Raw genomic sequence first — 18517 nt, forward strand, 5'->3', positions numbered from 1 at the left:
GTTCGCCCCATCCCCCCCCTTCCCCCCCCCCCCCCCCCTTGCTCTTTGTAAGCTGCTGCAGCCCGGCGATGCTGCCCGTGGGGATGCAGTCACCGTGCTGCTGCTGCTGCTGCTGCCTGAGATAAATGAATGAATGAATGAGAAAATAAATAAATAAATAAATAAATAAATAAATAAATGAAAAACCAGCAGCTCGCCCTGCAAACGGCAAATCTTATTGTTCCCAGCCCCATCTGCATTTCCACGGCATCCAAACGTATTCCACGCCAGCACACCCAGTCCGCGGTTTGTGCACATGCAAATAAGCACCGTCGTTAACATGAACGGCTTCTAACAAAGGAGACGGGTGGGAAAAAGGGAAAAATAACCTGAGACGATGTGAGCTTCACCCACAAACGTGGCTGATTCCACATCTGCTGAAAAGATATGCAGCGTGAAAGCACAGGCATTCCATGCATTCGACATTTCCCCCATTCACACACACAGCCAAAATACCACCCGGCGCAGCACCGAGTTGCTATGCCAACAGAAAGGGGGGAGAAGAAAAAAATAAAATTAAAGAGAGGAAAAACAAAAAGAAAGAAGAAGAAAAAGGATTCTTGACCCCTTCCCGGAGAGAGACAGGGAGACGCAATGGAGCAGAGGAGGGGGCTGCTTACCAAAGATGCTGATTTGATCGTGGCAAAGCGCTCTCGGTTCCGGTAGTGGAGGGCCTGATTCTGCACCGACTGGGTAGGCCGCACCTCAGGCCTGCGATCCCTGTGGCCCACCTCATCCCTTATAAATACATGATCCTGCAGAAATGGATAAAAACAAGGAGAAAGTCCAGCTGTGCTCTTTCCTCGGCGGCTGCCTCTCTCTCAGCCCTCTCTCTGCACAAGCACGGCTGTTTGAAATGCATAGTTTAGCTCTCTGCTAGCCCCTGCAGCTCCCACGGTACGAAATGAATAAGCAACACATTGCAGCTCCGGCTCGCCGTGTCAGCTGATCGCTAGCGGGATGCCTCCTCAATCCCCGGCAAGGATTTTTTTTTTTTTTTTGTGCTTTTTTTTTTTTTTTAAACCTCCAGCATTACATATTAAAAAAAAAAAAAGGCAATGCAGAGTGACCGGAGCTCTTCAAAAAGCTTGGCCGAAAGCACCGCAGCCCAGCGATCCCTGGAGAAACGTGACTCCCATCTCTATGGCACTCGGGACGCCTCGTTCATTTCCCCCGGCAGCTCGGGGCTGTGTCCCGCGCCCGCTGCCTGCTCCCGCATCCCGGCCGTGCTGCCGGCCCTGCCGCCACTCAGGGATCCTGCTTTCCAGTCATGATCCCGCACGCTTCTAGCACTTTCTCTCCACAGCCCACAAAGGATTTTTTTTTTTTTTTCTCCCCTATTTTTTTTTTTTTTCCCCCCCTTTAAAGCAACAGCTCACAGGTTTTAACACAAACGTTTTTCCCGTGCAGCTTCCAAACTTGGCTTGCTGGCAAACAACCACAAACACTGAAAGGTGGCAGCCTGCAGGATGTGCCCACAGCCACCACCACATCCCACTGGGTCACCAGCACAGGCTTGGTATGGCCATGACCAACTTGAAAGTCTTCCTGAATGACATCGGGTTTCCAGCTGGCATGGGTGCAAAGGAAGGCGTTGCTCACTTGTACAGCCCTACAGTAGAGGCATGTGGGCACGTATCCTCTGTATGGAGCATGGATATGGCAGCAGTGACCCACTGGTTGTGCAGGTGTCTCTGGGTGACATCTCTGCTGCCCGCCAAACCATCACCAAGCAGCCCGTGCACAGTGGCACTTTCACCGTGGCACTTCTCTCCCACACCAGAGGCTTCTCTCCCCGGTGTTCTGCCACTCCTAGATTGGACCTGCACAAATTCAACTGCTTTCATAGGATCACAGAAGCGTTAAGGTTGGAAAGATCACTAAGATCATCAGGTCCAACCCATGGCTGTGACTGCTCTAGGCCACGTCAGTGCAATAGCTGTCCTTCCCTTGAACACCTCCAGGGACGAAGACCTCCAACTCCCTGGGCAGCCAATGCATCACCACTCTCAGAGAAGAAATTGTTCCTAATATCCACTCTGCCCGTCCCCTGGTGCAACTTGAGGCCATCACCTCCCACCCTATCACTGTAGCTTTGGAGCAGAGGCTGATCCCCACCTCACCACAGCCTCCTTCCAGGCAGTTATGGGGAGCAATGAGGTTTCCCCTGAGCTCCTTTTCTCCAGATAAACAAACCATCCCACCTCCACAAGCTGCTCCCTGTAAGACCTGTGCTCCACAGCCTGCACTGCTTGTTGCCCTTCTCTGGACACGCTTCAATATGCTTTCCAGCAAAAGGCCAACAGGTAGAGAAGCACTGATGTAAAGAACCAAACCACGCATTGATTTTAAACGTTTAAAACAGACACCTTTTCTCCAGCCCTTCACTTTGAGCCCCACACAACCTCCCCTTGCCTTGGCAGGGAGAGCAATGGCTGAGACCATCACTGCACCACAGCTATAGCAGCTCTTCTAGCTATAGGGACATTCCTTCCATAGCACTAGTGAATCGATGCAGAGGGTAATAAGCAGTTGTAATTTCTTTTAATTTCTTATCCTTACACTGGGCTTTTTGTTGCACATCCTCAGCAGGAGGAGACAACATTACAGAAGGTCCATCTGGGGTAGATCTTAGATTTTCAACCTGTGCAAGTTCAAATGACAGAGGGTGCACCCAGACTTCCATGTTGTGATGAGGAAGTTAAGTCTGAGACTGTTACGGTCACACCAAAAAAAGCAGTGATTAAACATTTATACTTCAACAGCATCACTCAGTTGAGACTCATGGGTTCACTGGAAGGGTACCAATGCCACGTCTCCTACAGCTCTGCCACAATCTCTTCTAGCAAGAAGGTGTAAGGACTGAAACACAATCCCAGGACTGTATTTGAAGCTGACTGGCTGCTAACATCACCTCTTGGTTTGATATTCCTGCTGCCACGGTGGGAGCCTGCAGCCCCAGCAGTTCGGCTGAGCTGAGCAGCAGCCCTGCAGGGATGGACCTGGCTGACACAGGGCTCTCAGGGCTCCTGCAAGCATTGCTTCGTGTGCACACATGGTTCTGAAGCAGGCCAGGGCAAGGGGAACAGAGACAGCAACTGCAAACTGACACTGGAGTCACCTGCATGCCAAATAAAGCTAAATAAAAATCCTGTCCTACAGATCTGTACAAGATTTAGATGTCTTAACCACAAAGGACTGAAGAGATGCAGAAGGTTGGATGAGATCTCAGCGGTCTTTTCCAACTTTAATTCTATGATTCTAAGAACACAAGAGCTACAAGAGCTCTACTAGAGCTACAAAACTGAGATGGCAACAGGCCAAATCTTACTCATGGTTACACATCCACAGTCTGAAGCAACACGGGTTCCTAAGGTCTCCTATAGCTGTCTCCCTTCTGTCCATTACATTAATATGCTAGGGTGAATGCAAAGATTTCAACCAAGAAAGCAGCAAATCACTGCTCAAACCCAGACGGCTTGGCCAAGGTCAGTCCCTGGAATGAGAACCTCAATTTTACCTCCAGAGCCCCATGCTGGTTCCACCACAAGATGCCTTTTTCATCTTCCTCACAGAACAGCAGTTTTTACAATCTCTGCCTCAACACCAGAACATCTGCCTAACTCACCTGCCATGGCTTTTGCTTTCCAGTTGTGTTATGGACATTCTGAGTAGGCCCCTTCCAGATAACTGCATTACCAGATCGTGTGTTTGCTTCAAGATGTAGATTGTTTTGAGTAATGCTAGGGTGTCCGGTCCCTGCAGACACCCAAGGTCAGGGGATGGGGCTCTGAGCATCTGACCAGCTGTGGGTGTCCCTGTGCATTGCAGGGGAGTTGGATTAAGTGGCCTTTAAGGGCCCCTTCCACCTCAAACAGTTCTATGATTCAGTGATTCCATGAGAACAGAACCATTTCTGCAATGAAGCCTCCTATGTGAATAGAACGCTTGCTCAGAACAAGCAAGCTACAGAAGCAAATAGAAAACTCAGTAGGTACATTGGAGTTGATTTTTTCCCTACTGATGAATCAATGAGAATTTTGCCTCGGATTTTAATCACAACAAAACCGGGGAGACAGATCTATGAATTGCATTTGGTGTTTGCATTCTTTTCAGTATATAACTGTGTTGAAGCTCTCGCACTGGCAAAGCATCCATAAGTGCGAAACAGAGAAAGGAGTCCCACTGTCCTCACATCTGATTCAGAAATAACCTCCCCAACGTCAAACTGCTCACACCAGAGCAGCCTGAAGTAGAAACAATCAAGCTTGCACCCCAGGACTGTTGGCCTGTGTGTTGCACCTTCAGTTTTGCACACCAAAGAGGTACCTTCACTAAGGCTTCACACAAGAGGAACCTCCACTCGAGGAGGACTTCCAATCTCCTAGGCAAACAGGAGAGGGAATTTCTGAGCCACAGAAAGGACTTGCACGCAACTGCAGAGCACTACATACAACTGCAGCAAATCCTTAACTTCTGAGGATTCAAAGGAGCATCATCATTCATGTTAATACATGGGACTAAACGCCTCGACCATCTGCAGAGAGGTTTAAGCATCAGGAGCATTTGCAGAACAGGCTCTGTGTCCCTGACCTGCATGACACAGCTCCAGAAGGTACACATGGGGTCACCACTGCCTGCATTCATAGGCCAAACCTCAGGTCTGTAGTTCACTGCACCTAACAGTCTGTACACCTCCTAAAAACAACAGTGACTTTGGAGTTCACCTGGTTTTCCTCTCACCCTTCCATTTTTAATTCTGTATCTAAAGCTGCATTTGGGCTTGTACTCTTCAGTTCTCAACCTGAAGTAGCTAAAGGAACAACTGAGTCTTCATCTCCCTTTGGGAACAGGAGAGTGTATCCACTGCTAACATAAGGGAGGAGCACGGTCATGCTGTTATCTTTAAGAACGAGGCAGGAAAACCAGAACTCTTACACTGATCAGACTGAGCCCTGCATGAGGAACGTAACCAGGAAAGGGAAAAGGCAATGCTCCTAGGAAAACAGCCCATCCCACCTGGATTATCTGAAAATCCTATGAAGAAACTGCTTTGATGAGGGGACACTATCGAGGAAAGCCCTGGATTGCAAGGAAGGGCTAAGATCCCAGAAAGGGAGGACGCAGGACTTACAGCACTAGTAGCTGTTTTTTTTACCCCAGCAATTTAGGATACAACTATAAACTCAATTACATAAAGAGTGACACGGTCAGTTAGGGATGGCTATCATTATTTTCTTCTTTTCAAGTCATTTCTCTTCCAATCTACGGGTTTCACTCTGCTGACAAATAGGAGCAACCTGCGTTCCAAGCAGAAGCTCAGAAAGGCAGAGAGCAAAGCGCTGCCCCAAAGGTTCTGCCTGCTGGAAGGAGTGAGGACGTGTCCTTTTCTCATGGAGGATCCATCCCAAATGCTTGGGTATTGCTTGGTGCACACCATAGCCACCCATAGAGTTGGTGGGTCTCAACTGAACACGCTGGGGCTGTGGTGCAATGAAATCTAAAGGCCTCCGACACCTCGAGCTCTGAGCCATGCTAACAGCTCAGGCAATGCAGCCATTGTGGGCATGTGCACACAGTCTGGAACATCTGGAGGTCGTTAATTAACACATTTGTGGAACACCATAATTTTACCGAGCATTCTGATTTGACCCATGTCAAAACAATCCAGCACATGACCCTATGCCCACATAAGGCAGACAGCTGGCTAATTACGTTCATCTGTATTTTCTTTTTTAGCCTTTCAAGGCTGATTAAATGCAAAACAAAAGCTTAATTTAAGATTGAACCCCAAGGTTCTCTGGATTTTGTTTGAGATTAGGCTCAGGGAGTGTAACTGAACTCAGCACCCCCTGCTTCTCACCTGGTAGAACAAAACACAATGTGTGTGCATCCACTCAACCAGCTTACAGAACTAGTTAGAGCAAGTACAGATTTAAGGGGTTTTTCCCCAAATAAGGAATTTTACCTTGAAAACAGAATGGGATGCATGTATGTATAAGCCCCAGCAAATGCCCTGTTGCAATTATAGTATTTACACAGGTATTACTATATACATAATACATAGACAAAGCAGTTTTCCATTTAAAATTGCATTCGTCATGGTAAGATAATTTTAAAAAGACATACATTCAATTAAAACTGTATTTTCAGCCTGGTAACGTCCTGCCAATATTCCAAATGCACTTAATGCACATGCACAGCAGAAGGTAACATCTGCCAACTGTGTTGACATCTGCACCTGTGCAAGGTGCCTGTTGTTAACTGCTTCATAAGGACCATCAGCAAAGCTCTGATGTTTGTGCTTCCAAAATTACCCTAAAACATAAGCTGGAGCTGACCCACAGGTGAGCTCTTTCATAGTCCTTCTTTGAAAGGTATGTAAGCAATCCTGTTCTTCCATAGCATGTAAGAAACACCCAGCTGGTGTTGTAATCGTGTTTGTTCACAGTGCAAGTGCTGTCCCATGTACAGTGTGCAACCACAGGACTGAGTGAGAGGATGCTCCCTCCCTTTCAGTACAAAACGAAATAACCATGTTAAAGCAAACAGCACTCTGCTCCTTTAACACATGCAATTTAGATCTGATGGAAGTGGTTCACGCTTTGTTTTCATCAACTGTAATGACACCAATCCATCAGTAATATTACAACGTATTATTGTGCAAATCAATCTCTCAAATCTCTCTGTTTTAACACATACATAAATACAACCACTTGGCAACGTGAAATCAAAATACATGTTCCTGAAATGTACACAAAATGAAGAAAAGCTATAACCAGAATCCCCCAGAACAGAAAATTAGTTATGCCACTCTTCATTCATGAAGGTTCCCTGGAGTGGCATTTCATACCTATCTTCTTCAAGATGCTATTGCAAATGTAACCCTCTGAAACAAACCCAACTCATCTTCCAGTGTATCTAAATGTATAAGGCAAGCTTCAGTTGGAGACAAAATGAGCTTCCTTTTACAAATGCTTCCATGTTCAATCACACAAATATTGCATTTCAGGAGGAAGAAACTTGCCTACAAAACACTTAGTTAAAACTAGGCTTTGTCATAATGCTATGAAGGAGAAATTCATACTTTCGTTGCTGCTGTAATGCTTTAGCTCTGTTGGCAAAAAGTACATAAATGCATTGAAAACCCTTTGAAAAAGCAATCACACAAAACCTACATCTTACTGCCCACTAACAAACACTACTACTATGGCCAAAATAATTTCAGTTTGGCCAATATCAGATTAGATGCTGAGTTAGATAGGGCAGGATGACTTCAGTCTGCTATCTAGCACTACGAAAACAAAAAGACAACAGATCACAACATGCAGCAAAAGAGCAGAAAAGCATAGAGTGGAATTTGACTCATAACATACCTCGTGGGAAGGGTCCAATGTTCTGCACACTTCCACTTCTCATGAGGGAAATCCAAGTGCAAGCAGATTTTAATCATACACTGTGACTGGTAAATGGTTAGCTCAGCTGCTGTGACCACTTGTCACCATCCCATATAACACAGTACAGTCACACACAAGGAAACGAGGACTGATGTCACGAAGCAGAGATGAAGGGGTGCACATGCAGGGCTGGGTGAGGAGGCATGCAGTAAGTCTGCAGGAGCCCTGCCTAGCCACTGACAGCACTACCCTTCGTTAGCAGTCTCTTTATTTGCAGCTTCTCTACATACAGCTCAGCCGTTACAGAACAAACACAGAACTTGACTCTGGCAAGCCCAGCACCAGCTCCTGCTCTCAGCAGATGGCTCAGCACAAGACCACAGCACACTGCTCATGGGGCCCTATGCAGGAGAGCCAATGTGAGCGATAGCAGGGACCGCAGGAAGCTATGGAGAGCACTAGAGGACATACCTTCTTCTGAACAACGGAGGAAGTGGAATTAATTGTGCTCTCGTCACTATGCATCATGACCAGTTCAGGGCTGCTCTCATCCAGGACCTCCTGCATGCTGCTCACACTGCTGCTCTGACTGCCTGTGCTCACAGACATGCTTGGGATGGAATGGTTGCTGCCCAGACTGTCCATCTTCCTACTCAGGTTTGATCCATGCTCACTGTCCTACAAAACAAGGGGCATCAGTTACAAACACTGCAGAGGATCACCTGCCCAACAGGTGCAGACTGCACTGCCCATGGTTGGTTTTAAAGGCAACTCTGCTGAGTGAAGGGCTTTTTGCTCAGTATTTTGGCAGCTTCCTTTCTCAGAACTGCATGGGTTATGAAATAATGCACAAAGGGCAGTTAGCTTTTGCTTCTTTCCTTGCGATCCTCACACATCAGGGGCCAGGCCAGCTTTTTCCACATCTCAGCAGGTCTGGGCATGGCTCTGCTTTGAATAGAACACACCAGGAATAGTGGATTGGTGGTGAAAGGAGTCCTACAGCTGAGGAAGGAACAAACTTTTAAGTTTGTATTAAAACAACATTCTGAGTTTGGGTATGCTGTGTCACATCTGGTGAGTCAGAAGAGATGTAGGGTGACAAATCCACCTGTTATGATTAGGTAACTATCTCAGGGTGCTTCATAGGTTGGTGGTTTTAACCTCTGTGTCCCTAACAGTCAGCAATTCTATTCTTTCCAGCTAATAAAAGCCTCCTATCCTGCATTTTCAGCCAAGATAAATTCTTATGTAATCTTCGTTCACCTTTAAACACCTGACTCAGAAGAATCTGCATTATTATAATGATTAAAGCTATTGTAATCTGCTTAGGCATACTTAAATAATTATTCCTCACACAGGACATGTTTTTTCTTCTACACTGGAACATCAGAAGGTAGCATCTTCTTCTCTTGGTTTTATATGAGCTCAGTAATCCCAGAGCATGAGCTTAATCTGGACTGACTCAGAGAATTACAGAGTCCCTTGTAATAAACTAACGAGACTGAAGATGCTTGCAAGGAGTTCACAGTGAGGACTGAGAGCTCTGAAGAGCCTTCAGCTCCTGCTCTGAGATAGCTCTGATTCACCCAGACGAGTGGCTGCCCTGCACCCTGCTGCTTCTCGCCTCCAAAGTGAGCTTGGGGAGAATCATGCTTCAAATCAATTGACAGTGAACTCATTTTGTTGGAAACTGCAAGAAAGAAGTTTGACAGATTTGTATTTGATTGTGTGATTATTTTTAAGCAATTAGCAGATCATTCAGAGTCCGTATAAAAGCACTCAGCAGCCAAAATACACAGGAAAATGAAAACATTTCCAGGATGTTCACACCAAGTTGCCACAGAAATAACATCTAAGATGGGAATGTGTCTAACTAATAAACACATATAGTGCTAATACTAATAAATAATACTAAACACTAATAAACACGGAAGGGCAGAGATGAGATTGTATATGCAACCTTAACACTGACTTCCTGACTTGAATACTTTCCAGGGAGTCTCAACTTTCTTCCAAAAGGTCTGAGGAAAGCATTAGTATTATTGGGAGTGTTAAAAAGGGGATTCGCAATATGCCTTGCACTGAGAAAGCCTAGGGCAGAAAGAAGAAGCAACTTGCGGCATTCTCAGCTTCTGTTAACCAGTTTAGAACCTGAAGCAAGTGCTGTGTTTTACTTCAGTCGTTGCTCTTGCTGTGTGTGCAACACGACCTCCTCTGGTGGTATGCAAGCTCAGTGGTAAAACTAGTGCAGAGCATGCTGTGCACATGCAGAGTGTGAGCTTCATTAGAAGTGTTAAGTCCTGGACACACACTTTTCTATCCTTTTTAGGAATGGGGACAGGAAGAACAAAGGAAGATGCATCTCAATCAGTACTAGCACACCTCAGCTGTGGAGCTTGGATCTGCTGCTGCCCCTTCTCCAAAGTGAAGAGGACAATATAGGCATCAGTCTCTTCTTCCTGTATACTCTCCCACCTGACACCCAGGCTTGCCCACTGCTTAAACCAAAGCATCAGACTAGCTTTAAAAGAGCATTTGACATATGCAAGCCTCAAAGCCAAGTCCCCAAATATATGTTAGACTTTGGCACCTCACTGCACGTGATCTTGCTACAATGCAAGAAAAAGGAATATATAGCAATTTCCCTATGATTTTTGTGCTTGAGAATCAGGCATGGATTTATTTAGCCAAGTGCCTACACCAAATGACATTAATTTCCACCTAATCTCATCAATTGAAAAATGACTGGTTTCCCTCTCTAAGCCACAGTTACTGTCAATTATCACACACTGATGAAGTGGGTGGTTTATTACAAGATTTCAACTGCAGCTGAATTTTATCTCCAATCTTTCTTTCTTTAATATTAAAGAATTAAAAAAAAATAAGTCCCACTAATTTGGCGATTTGCTTTTCAGCTCATGATAAATTTACTGTAAAGTAATGAGCCTATGGTAATTGAAAATAAAAATTAACATTAATCAAGCAGTCTTGATTTTGCTATGAGAATGAAAAGCTCAGACCATCTCTAGGCTCTCCGTTGCACAGCCTGTGGGTTATTTTTTCATCACAGAGGATCTCCCTCCAAATGAGTTTCTTTCCCAAAGTTTGCAGAAGAAAGGCAACTGTCTGAAAAAGCCAAAGTTGTTGTTTTGCCAGTAAGTGCACATCTAACATTGAGCAATGGCTGGTAATGCTCAGCATCCTATCCTAGCCCTGCTGATTCAGTTGGTATTCAGTTGGTATTCCAACCAGATGGATCACATCCATGCTGTGGATGCTCTCATTCTGCCCCTTAAAGACAGGAACACATCTCACTTGCCCTGAAGTCTATCAGAAGAGTGCAAATAGGGTCATGAAACCAAAGTACCTCCTCCTCCTCTTGAGACTCAGTCAGAGGGCCGTTCCGCGTCTCTTGGAAAAGGATTTTCTTCATTTTCCTGTACTGAAGGTTATCCAGTTCTCGCACTGCATCTTTTGTCCTCTGTATGAGGTCTATGAGGACTCTCGGCGGTCGATCTCGGCGAACAAAATCGTGCTGAATTCAAGAAAACAAAACATCTGATCTCAGATGTGACACCAGGCTGTTCAATCTACAAACAGAGACTACTTCGGGTCACCTGAAACAACAGCTCACGCTCAGGAATTAGTGATACCAGTTACAAAAGGCTCCAGACACACTCAGCACTGACTGCACTACAGCACACAACCGAGGGGATCACTCTACCCGCCACGAGGTTCAAAGTGTAGGCTGCAAAATGCTTTCTTCCAAAGTCAGAGGAACTGCTTTCAGCGCAGAACGTGATCAAATACAGAAAAATGAGGGAAAATCACTTTGCTACTGGAAACACAGATGCATCAATGGCAGGAAATGCAGGGTGGTGGATGGGGAGGCCTGAGACCCTTCGGACTCACTTTTGGAAGCAGGGTCAGATTTTTCTGGGCTCTCAGCTAACAGCTGCTTCTTTCCTTCTTGAACCCCTTCAAGGTGAAGACAGTGCCATTTCAAACCTTGCAAAGGCACAGGTCTTCAGAATGAAGAAAATGAATAAAGGACAAATAGGAAGCAATTACCTGCAAAGAGTTACCCTGAAGCTGACCTATTCAAATTCAAATTCAAACCAGGAAGATGAGTGCAAGGTTTATTTATTGTCAAAGCTTTTTTTTTGCCAACTCCTGCAAAGGATGTGCAAGAAGCACAGGTTTTAAGTGCAGACTTAATAAATTGTTTAATGGATTTTAAGTACGTGATTAAAGGCTCATCTCTGACTTATCAGCCATGTTCTCCTGCACTGTACAGCTGGCAATGGGGTATGAAAGCCTTTCTGATCCAACCTCTGAGTAAGGCAGACAGCCAACACTCTACATGGGATCACCATCACTGGTTCAGATAGCTCTGAAGTACTCACATCACTTGTAGAAATACGAACAAGAGAGGAATAGGAGAAAAGTTTTCTGCCCTGCACAGCACGTGCCATGCTGGATTTTTGTTAGTGAGCTCAGCAGCTGGCTTCCATCCACCAAGCAGCACCCAGCAGTATCACACCTGGCTGCCCAGCCCCAGCTCTTGAGCCACAGTTGGCCAACCAGGAGGTGCATCCCTGCTCACAGCCGCTGCCATCCCTCAGACTCCAGGACCAATACACCCAACTGGAGCTCAGCAACAGGCATGCAAAACCCAGCCCTCCTTAAGGCAGAAGTCTTGAATACAAAGAAGTTGAAAGGATGTGAAGATCTTCTTTTAATGACTTGTACATAAGCAAAGAAAGAAACATGCCACAGGCTTATTTCTTGTTTTTAATTGAATTCAAACTGGAGTGCATCTGAGTTTTGTTAATGGAGAATGCTAGTCCCTTCAGTATCAACTCCTTGTAACTAAAAATTCCACACGCTATTTCAAACAGAAGAAAATGATTCATTTCTGCTCCTCTGTGCAGATCACTTATTACTCTGTAAGAAGTGACAATCTGCAGCTTATTTATGATTAGAAAAAAGTAACCATTTGTATCTCACTGCAGGTAAACTTTAGAAAGCAGTAATGCACTTGGGACAACAATCCCAAACTTGAGTTCTTCCTATCTATCTGCTGTGTACTGGTTTATGCACGTTCTTTAACACTGCAAACACTGAATGGGAAGCTGTATTTGTGTATATTTGGTATATTTGCCCCATAGAAACTCTATGGCAGATGCAGAGGAACAAAACCAACCACCAGCAGACCTGCAGAAGGAAGACACAACTCTAAGTGCTCAGCTGCATGAAAGAGCCATCTAAATTAGATGTATGAGATGCTAGGTAACTGTACAGCTTGGGAAGAAATGATGGCTGAAAGAATGTCATTTGGTCACTTCCTTCAAATTGTAAGGAGAAAACCCAACAGATTCCAGAAGAGGAAGAGGTTAATGCAGAGGTGAGCAGCAAGTTGGCTGGAAGAGTAACCAGCAGAACCACAGCTCCTGGGAACGCCGTGCATGCTGAGCAAAAGAACACAAGTGCTATAAACAGGTTAGATCACTGCTTCTAATTTTGAAAGGGAGAATATTAGCCAGATGGGTGTTATTCTCCTTTTTCTCGCCTAGGGTGGTAAACAGAATACATTCTTGAGCACCTCTTACCATTCAGATCCCTTTAGGAAAACGTGGCTGCAAAGATTTTTGCTCTGTTCCTGTTTACTGTATGCAAGCAGAAAACCCTCCCCAAAAAACAAGCTGTTGAATGTATGATCTGACAGGCTTTAAGGAGGAGATGCTTCCAGCGGGAGGGAACATCTGGGGGACTGCTCTGAAAGTGTAAAATCCAAGAAAAAAAGATGGAATATACATAATTTAAGAATGCCATCTCAGCTCCAATTGTTTGCACAGACTCCAGCGTACGGCACTCATGAAATCATATCCTTCAATGAACTTGTGCTATTCCTAGAGAGCAGAAAGACTGCCAATCCACATGAATGAATCACTCTGAAACCCACAACATAAACCTATTAGCTGGTCAAGGGATTGTCGGGGTGCTGCAAGCAGAACCAGAGAACAAAACGCTGGCTAAGTGGCACGGCACAAACAGATGACAGGGAAACACACTGGGTGCTGAAGAGAATGAAAACAAGCTCGTTTGTCAGCATGTACCTGGAAAGTGAAGGCGTGAGGGTTAAATATTCTATATGGTCCAGGCTTAAAGCAAAGACTGAAGCGAGTGCAAAGCCAGCTATTCAGCAACGACTGCGTGATTTCCATTTCTCACTTTGAGAACTGAAAGATTCAGAAATATCCATGAGAATGCATTTTACTGAGCCGAAAAAGCAACAAGAGAAGCCATAAAACAAAGGCTGAATGGTAGCCTTAGAACAAAAATCAGCATGAAAAGGCTGTCAGGTAGACACAGAGCAGCAATCTAACCTACTGTGGAAATTAAGCAAAACACCCTAAGGAGCTAACAATTCCTCTGCTCAAATATTTAAGGAAAAACTGAGTCCTGTTTACCTGGTGTGGAACAGCAGCATGCCATGCAGTTCTCACCAGCAGCTATGCACGGCAACCAGAGGAATAGCAGGGCCACTCATCAATGTTAAAGAAAGGAAATACTTAAAAGAAAAAGCAGCAGCTTGATGGAGAAGGGGCTGGACAGGACTACACACATCCCTACCACTGAAAGGAAGGTTGTTCTTAAATATTCCAAAGGCAAAGCCTTTGGAATGATAAATGGTTTGGGGAGAAATGAAAGCTGATGGCTTCAGAAACAGTGATGGGAGCGTGGTTCCCTGCCAGGACCCTGACAAGTTGAGGACACATCAATCCCAGCACAGGTCCTGCTCCATATACTCACAGCAATGACAAGCCTGCACAAGACACATCCCAAAACAGTTCTAACTGTTTGGGTTCAGTATGGAAACTATGGAAGGGATATAAATGACTTTTGGTTGTTTACAAGAGGATGGAAGTTAACTTATGCCTAACCTGTGAGTGCTGTTTTTACCCTAACTTTTAACACTGCACAGAGAAGTTGAAAAGTGTAATGGTTGGAAATCCACAATAGAAAAAGATGCAAAATGTGCTTGTTAAGTAATAATACGAGAGATGGACAGGTGGCACCAACCAGTCAATGTGCTGAGATCTCTAACAAGGCAGCAGCCAACGCAGCCCAAGCCCCTCTGGTGCAGCACAGCACAGCCTGGCCAACCTCTCCTATGCAACCACACCTGGGGCAGCATGCCATCAGACACATGTTAGTGCCAGAACTGCCTGCCCAGTCAGGACAAAAACAACCCCCAGATAAGATCAGAAAAGCCCAAAGGAATGATTCACATGATCAGAATAAAAAGAAAGAGCTGAACTGCCACTGGGCAGGAAAACTGCAAATAGATCGGAAAGGTATGGACAGATAAACAACTAATCATGCTGAAATTGCCATTATATGAGGAAAAAAGGGTGAGATAATCTTCCTGCATCACACTGGCAAAGGATGAGACGTGCCACTTTAAGGCACCCCACGCATCAGTCGTGCTGAGGTCACCCCATCTCTTTAACACTCACATTTCTTTAAATAATCAGCCACTATCTGCAAAACTTTATTAAGGTCCTAATCCTCTGATCTCATGGATGATAATTCTCAAAGTATTTCCAAGATTTGCCCATGCAGCTCACAGAGGATGGTGAAGTCTGGGCTTTGAGTGGCAATTAAAATGGCTTTTCAGGATTTCTTGTTGATTCCACAGAGAGTGCCTTAAATCTCACTGAAATTGCACCCAGAAAAATAATGCTTATCTTAGTAAGAGTTTGATGGGAGACTTTAGGAAGGTGAATGCAGAGAAAAGGCAAAGAATTCCCAACCTTTAGGGACAGGCAGAAACTCAGCCTCACACCAGCTCCAAGCACAGGGCTTCTGCAAATCTTTCACTTCACAGCAATTAAACACATCTGGTCCAACCAATGTGTAAAATGCAGTCTTATTCCAGCAGGTATACAGAGAATTCCACATTCAACCCATGGCAAGCAGGCCAGTAAGCACACGTGTCCTTTAGCATTTCAAAGGTATTTTAAATGAAACCCCAAAACACTTCCAATACAGACAAGAGCAAAAGCAACAGTGTTTTGGAAAGGATAAATATCACCATCACTATGCACCATCACTAGAATTGGTTTGGGGTTAAACGAACAATTTTTTTCCCCCAAATTTCTGAAAGAGAGTTGAAAATTTACCCGTAGTAGATCTGCTGATGATGGCCTTTCCTGAGGTATTTTCTGTAAGCAGTAATCAACAAATCCCCTAAAGGAGTCTGACCTGTAAATTAAAATAAAAGTTCAAGATGAAAAATAAGCTTAAGATCTGAAATAAACACATCCTGTCTGCTTTGTTTAAAGCTCTAGGGCACAAACATTAACACTGCACTTCTCCAAAATCTACCTGATTCTGGCTGATCCCACCAGTTCTTTCAGCAATCAAATACTGTGGATACGAACACAGACAAACCATAACCCCAACCACAATGAAAAACCATATAAAAACTCTATGTACCAGCCTGTGTTTTCAGCATTACTTCAACTACTTAAAATCAGATGACACTGAAATCTGCAGCATCTCTAGAAATGCACTCATTAAGCTTGCTGATGGAATGACCCAACTTGTAGATGCTTCCCACCACTTGCAGCACTGACTCAGGAAAACATCTTGCTGCATGCTTAGCTCAGCAAAACTTCAGGCTGTGTGTGAGCTTGTATTACAGCCTGCAAGAAGAAAGCTAACCTTCTAGGTGCCTACTGAACCCAAACACAGCAGAAAAGGCACCTTGCTTGCTCCTTGTGCTCTAAGGCACAGAGAGCAAACAGGTGACATAAACAGTCTGCAATCAAGAGTACTGATTCTTGCACTGTATTCACAAGTTGTTTCTGTTCTGCATTGCAAATTCACACGGAAGGATCCAAGTATCAGCGCGGAGATATGAGACCAATTTTGTTGAATCTTGAAAAATGGCCAAAGGAGAGATGATGAGATAAGGAAAGTGATGCGGAGCGGTTTTGATAAAATGATCAGCAATGAAATAATTATGCTACTTAAATGCCTAAGAGTAGCGGGGAATTTCACACCTCCCCAGGAGCTATTGTTCCCAGCCATCTGCAGAGCCTGCCAAGCATCATTCCGTGGCTACATTCCACTCCTGAGTAAACAGAGCAAGACGTGGAGTAATGCCTTTACTTTCAGACCATTAACAAAACACTGTTGTATTAAAGCTTAGATTCTGGAACACAAGCCTGCAGCATGGGGAGCAGTTACTGGGCACAGAGCTCTGTGGACTTTTGAAATTGCTCACCGAAAAGAAAAGGTATCTAATTACCTCAGCAGCATCTCCCCTTCCTTCCTCCATATTTCTGCTGCGCTACAATGCTAACAGTTCTTCTGTCAGAGCTCTTTTGCAGCTGGAAACGTTGCTAATGCTGAGCTAAGGCTGACTTAGTGCATCCAAGAATATTTTAATTCCTGCTGCATCTACAGCCCCATAATTAACACCTCCACACGTTTAGATTGTAGCACAGCCAAAGTGACAGAAGGTCAAAACGGAGCCTGCCTACATGGGAGCATTATTCAGGAACACAGTCAAACCACTCCACTGCAACAAACACTTTTCTTGTCAGACTTCAGCCACGCACAGCCAAAAAAAACCACCTGGTAATTGCTCTCTTACCATTCGTTTGACTGTAACGTAGGGGAATCGTTCTGGGCTATGTGATATAAGGCACTCATTGCATTCATGTTGAAAAGCGGAGGCTTCCTTTCAGCTAGAAAGAGAAGAGAAAGGTGTGATAAGGCAGTTTGGAAAGAAAAGGAGAAAGATATGGAAGTATGAGCAGAGCATTGCTGTTAAATCAATAGCTCGTTACTGCTGTCATCACATCTAGGCCAATTATTTTAATCTTCTAGGTTAGCCCGGGAAAACCACTCGAGGAAAGCTGTTACTCACTTGTAGATGGGATAATGAAATCCAAAGAACAGGATGCAAATCACAAGGAAGAGCTTCCAGTACATTTTACGTTAACTGCAACATTCCACACCTGATCTGCTATGCTAAGATCAGCAGAAGCTGCCCAAAACAGGGCTCTGACTTACAACACGCCATCTGTGCTTCAGGAAAAGATGCTGCCCCTTTCCTTTGTCATTGGCTGTCCCCCATGGAAGCCAATCTGCCTCATTCACAGCCAGATGTGCCCTGAGCTCCTCCTCACCCAACTTCTTCCCAGCCCAAGAGGACACAGCCCAGCAGCTCCCTCACAACACAGCAGACTTCACCCCAAAACTGGGAAGAGCCCACTTGCCCTGCTGTGTGAGCTGTGCCAGCCATCCAGTAATGCCAGCATTTTTAACCTTCATCTCAGGTCAGATGGGAGCAATCACTTGTCATGCAGCATGCACACAAACCACTGCATTTTCTTGTCTTTAAGCACTACTTGTAGCTATACAAGAAATTAAGACATCGGTATTCACAGAAAGCCAAGTGTTGCTCATCAAGAGATCTCTGCCCCTTCAGACCAACTCCACGCTCAGATATGGAACCATGCACAGCTCTCAGCTCTTGACTAAAAAGCTGCACACAGATTCTGCTATTAAGACTGAATGCCTGCATAGGGAGCACGGGATCTATTCAGCCACTGAGATCTCCTCCTTGAGAAGCACATGCAATGTCAATATCCAAACCTGAAATGCACGGATCTGCTCTGTTATCTGCCATCCCATCTGCCTTTCCTTCAGGCAGTACCCATGTGCATCTTCTGCCCCTTGCAGTGCAAACCCTTTTCTTCCCATGCACAGAACCTGTTCACATTGCTCCACATCACAAACTTTTAGGTGAGACTGAAGATTCATTTATTTTTTTTTTTCCAGATTGGGGAAATAATAGGAAGAGTTGAAAGCTAAATGCAGGCCTCATCTAACACAAACTTCTTAGGACATCGATTCCCTTGGCCTAATAGTTGCTCCAGTCTTCTCAAAATCCAGTTAGCAAAACAAACAAACAAACCAAAACAGACTACAAGCCATAGTTCCCTCTTCTCTGGGAGCAAAAATAAAAATAGCAGCACTTTGTTCCACAGCAGAACAGC

The 18517-nt window shown here is 44.8% G+C and overlaps 1 protein-coding gene across 5 annotated transcripts in view; it reads right to left on the minus strand.

Annotated features, from left to right (window-relative positions):
* TAOK3 (TAO kinase 3) overlaps positions 1-18517 on the minus strand; it is a 70739-nt gene that overhangs the window by 13078 nt on the left and 39144 nt on the right. For 4 of the 5 annotated variants that reach the window (XM_031592193.2, XM_090120947.1, XM_031592194.2 and 1 more), the window contains exons 10-14: positions 17107-17200; positions 15626-15707; positions 10804-10971; positions 7908-8114; positions 660-794 (exon numbers count right to left, since the gene is read on the minus strand). In XM_031592193.2, the coding sequence (XP_031448053.1) occupies positions 660-794; positions 7908-8114; positions 10804-10971; positions 15626-15707; positions 17107-17200 (686 nt within the window). The remainder of the gene's footprint in view (positions 1-659; positions 795-7907; positions 8115-10803; positions 10972-15625; positions 15708-17106; positions 17201-18517) is intronic. The other variant, XM_031592195.2, reaches the window with a different exon arrangement.

The sequence above is a fragment of the Phasianus colchicus genome, chromosome 18, assembly GCF_987193195.1.
Source record: "Phasianus colchicus chromosome 18, bPhaCol1.hap1.1, whole genome shotgun sequence".
Lineage (NCBI taxonomy): Eukaryota > Metazoa > Chordata > Aves > Galliformes > Phasianidae > Phasianus > Phasianus colchicus.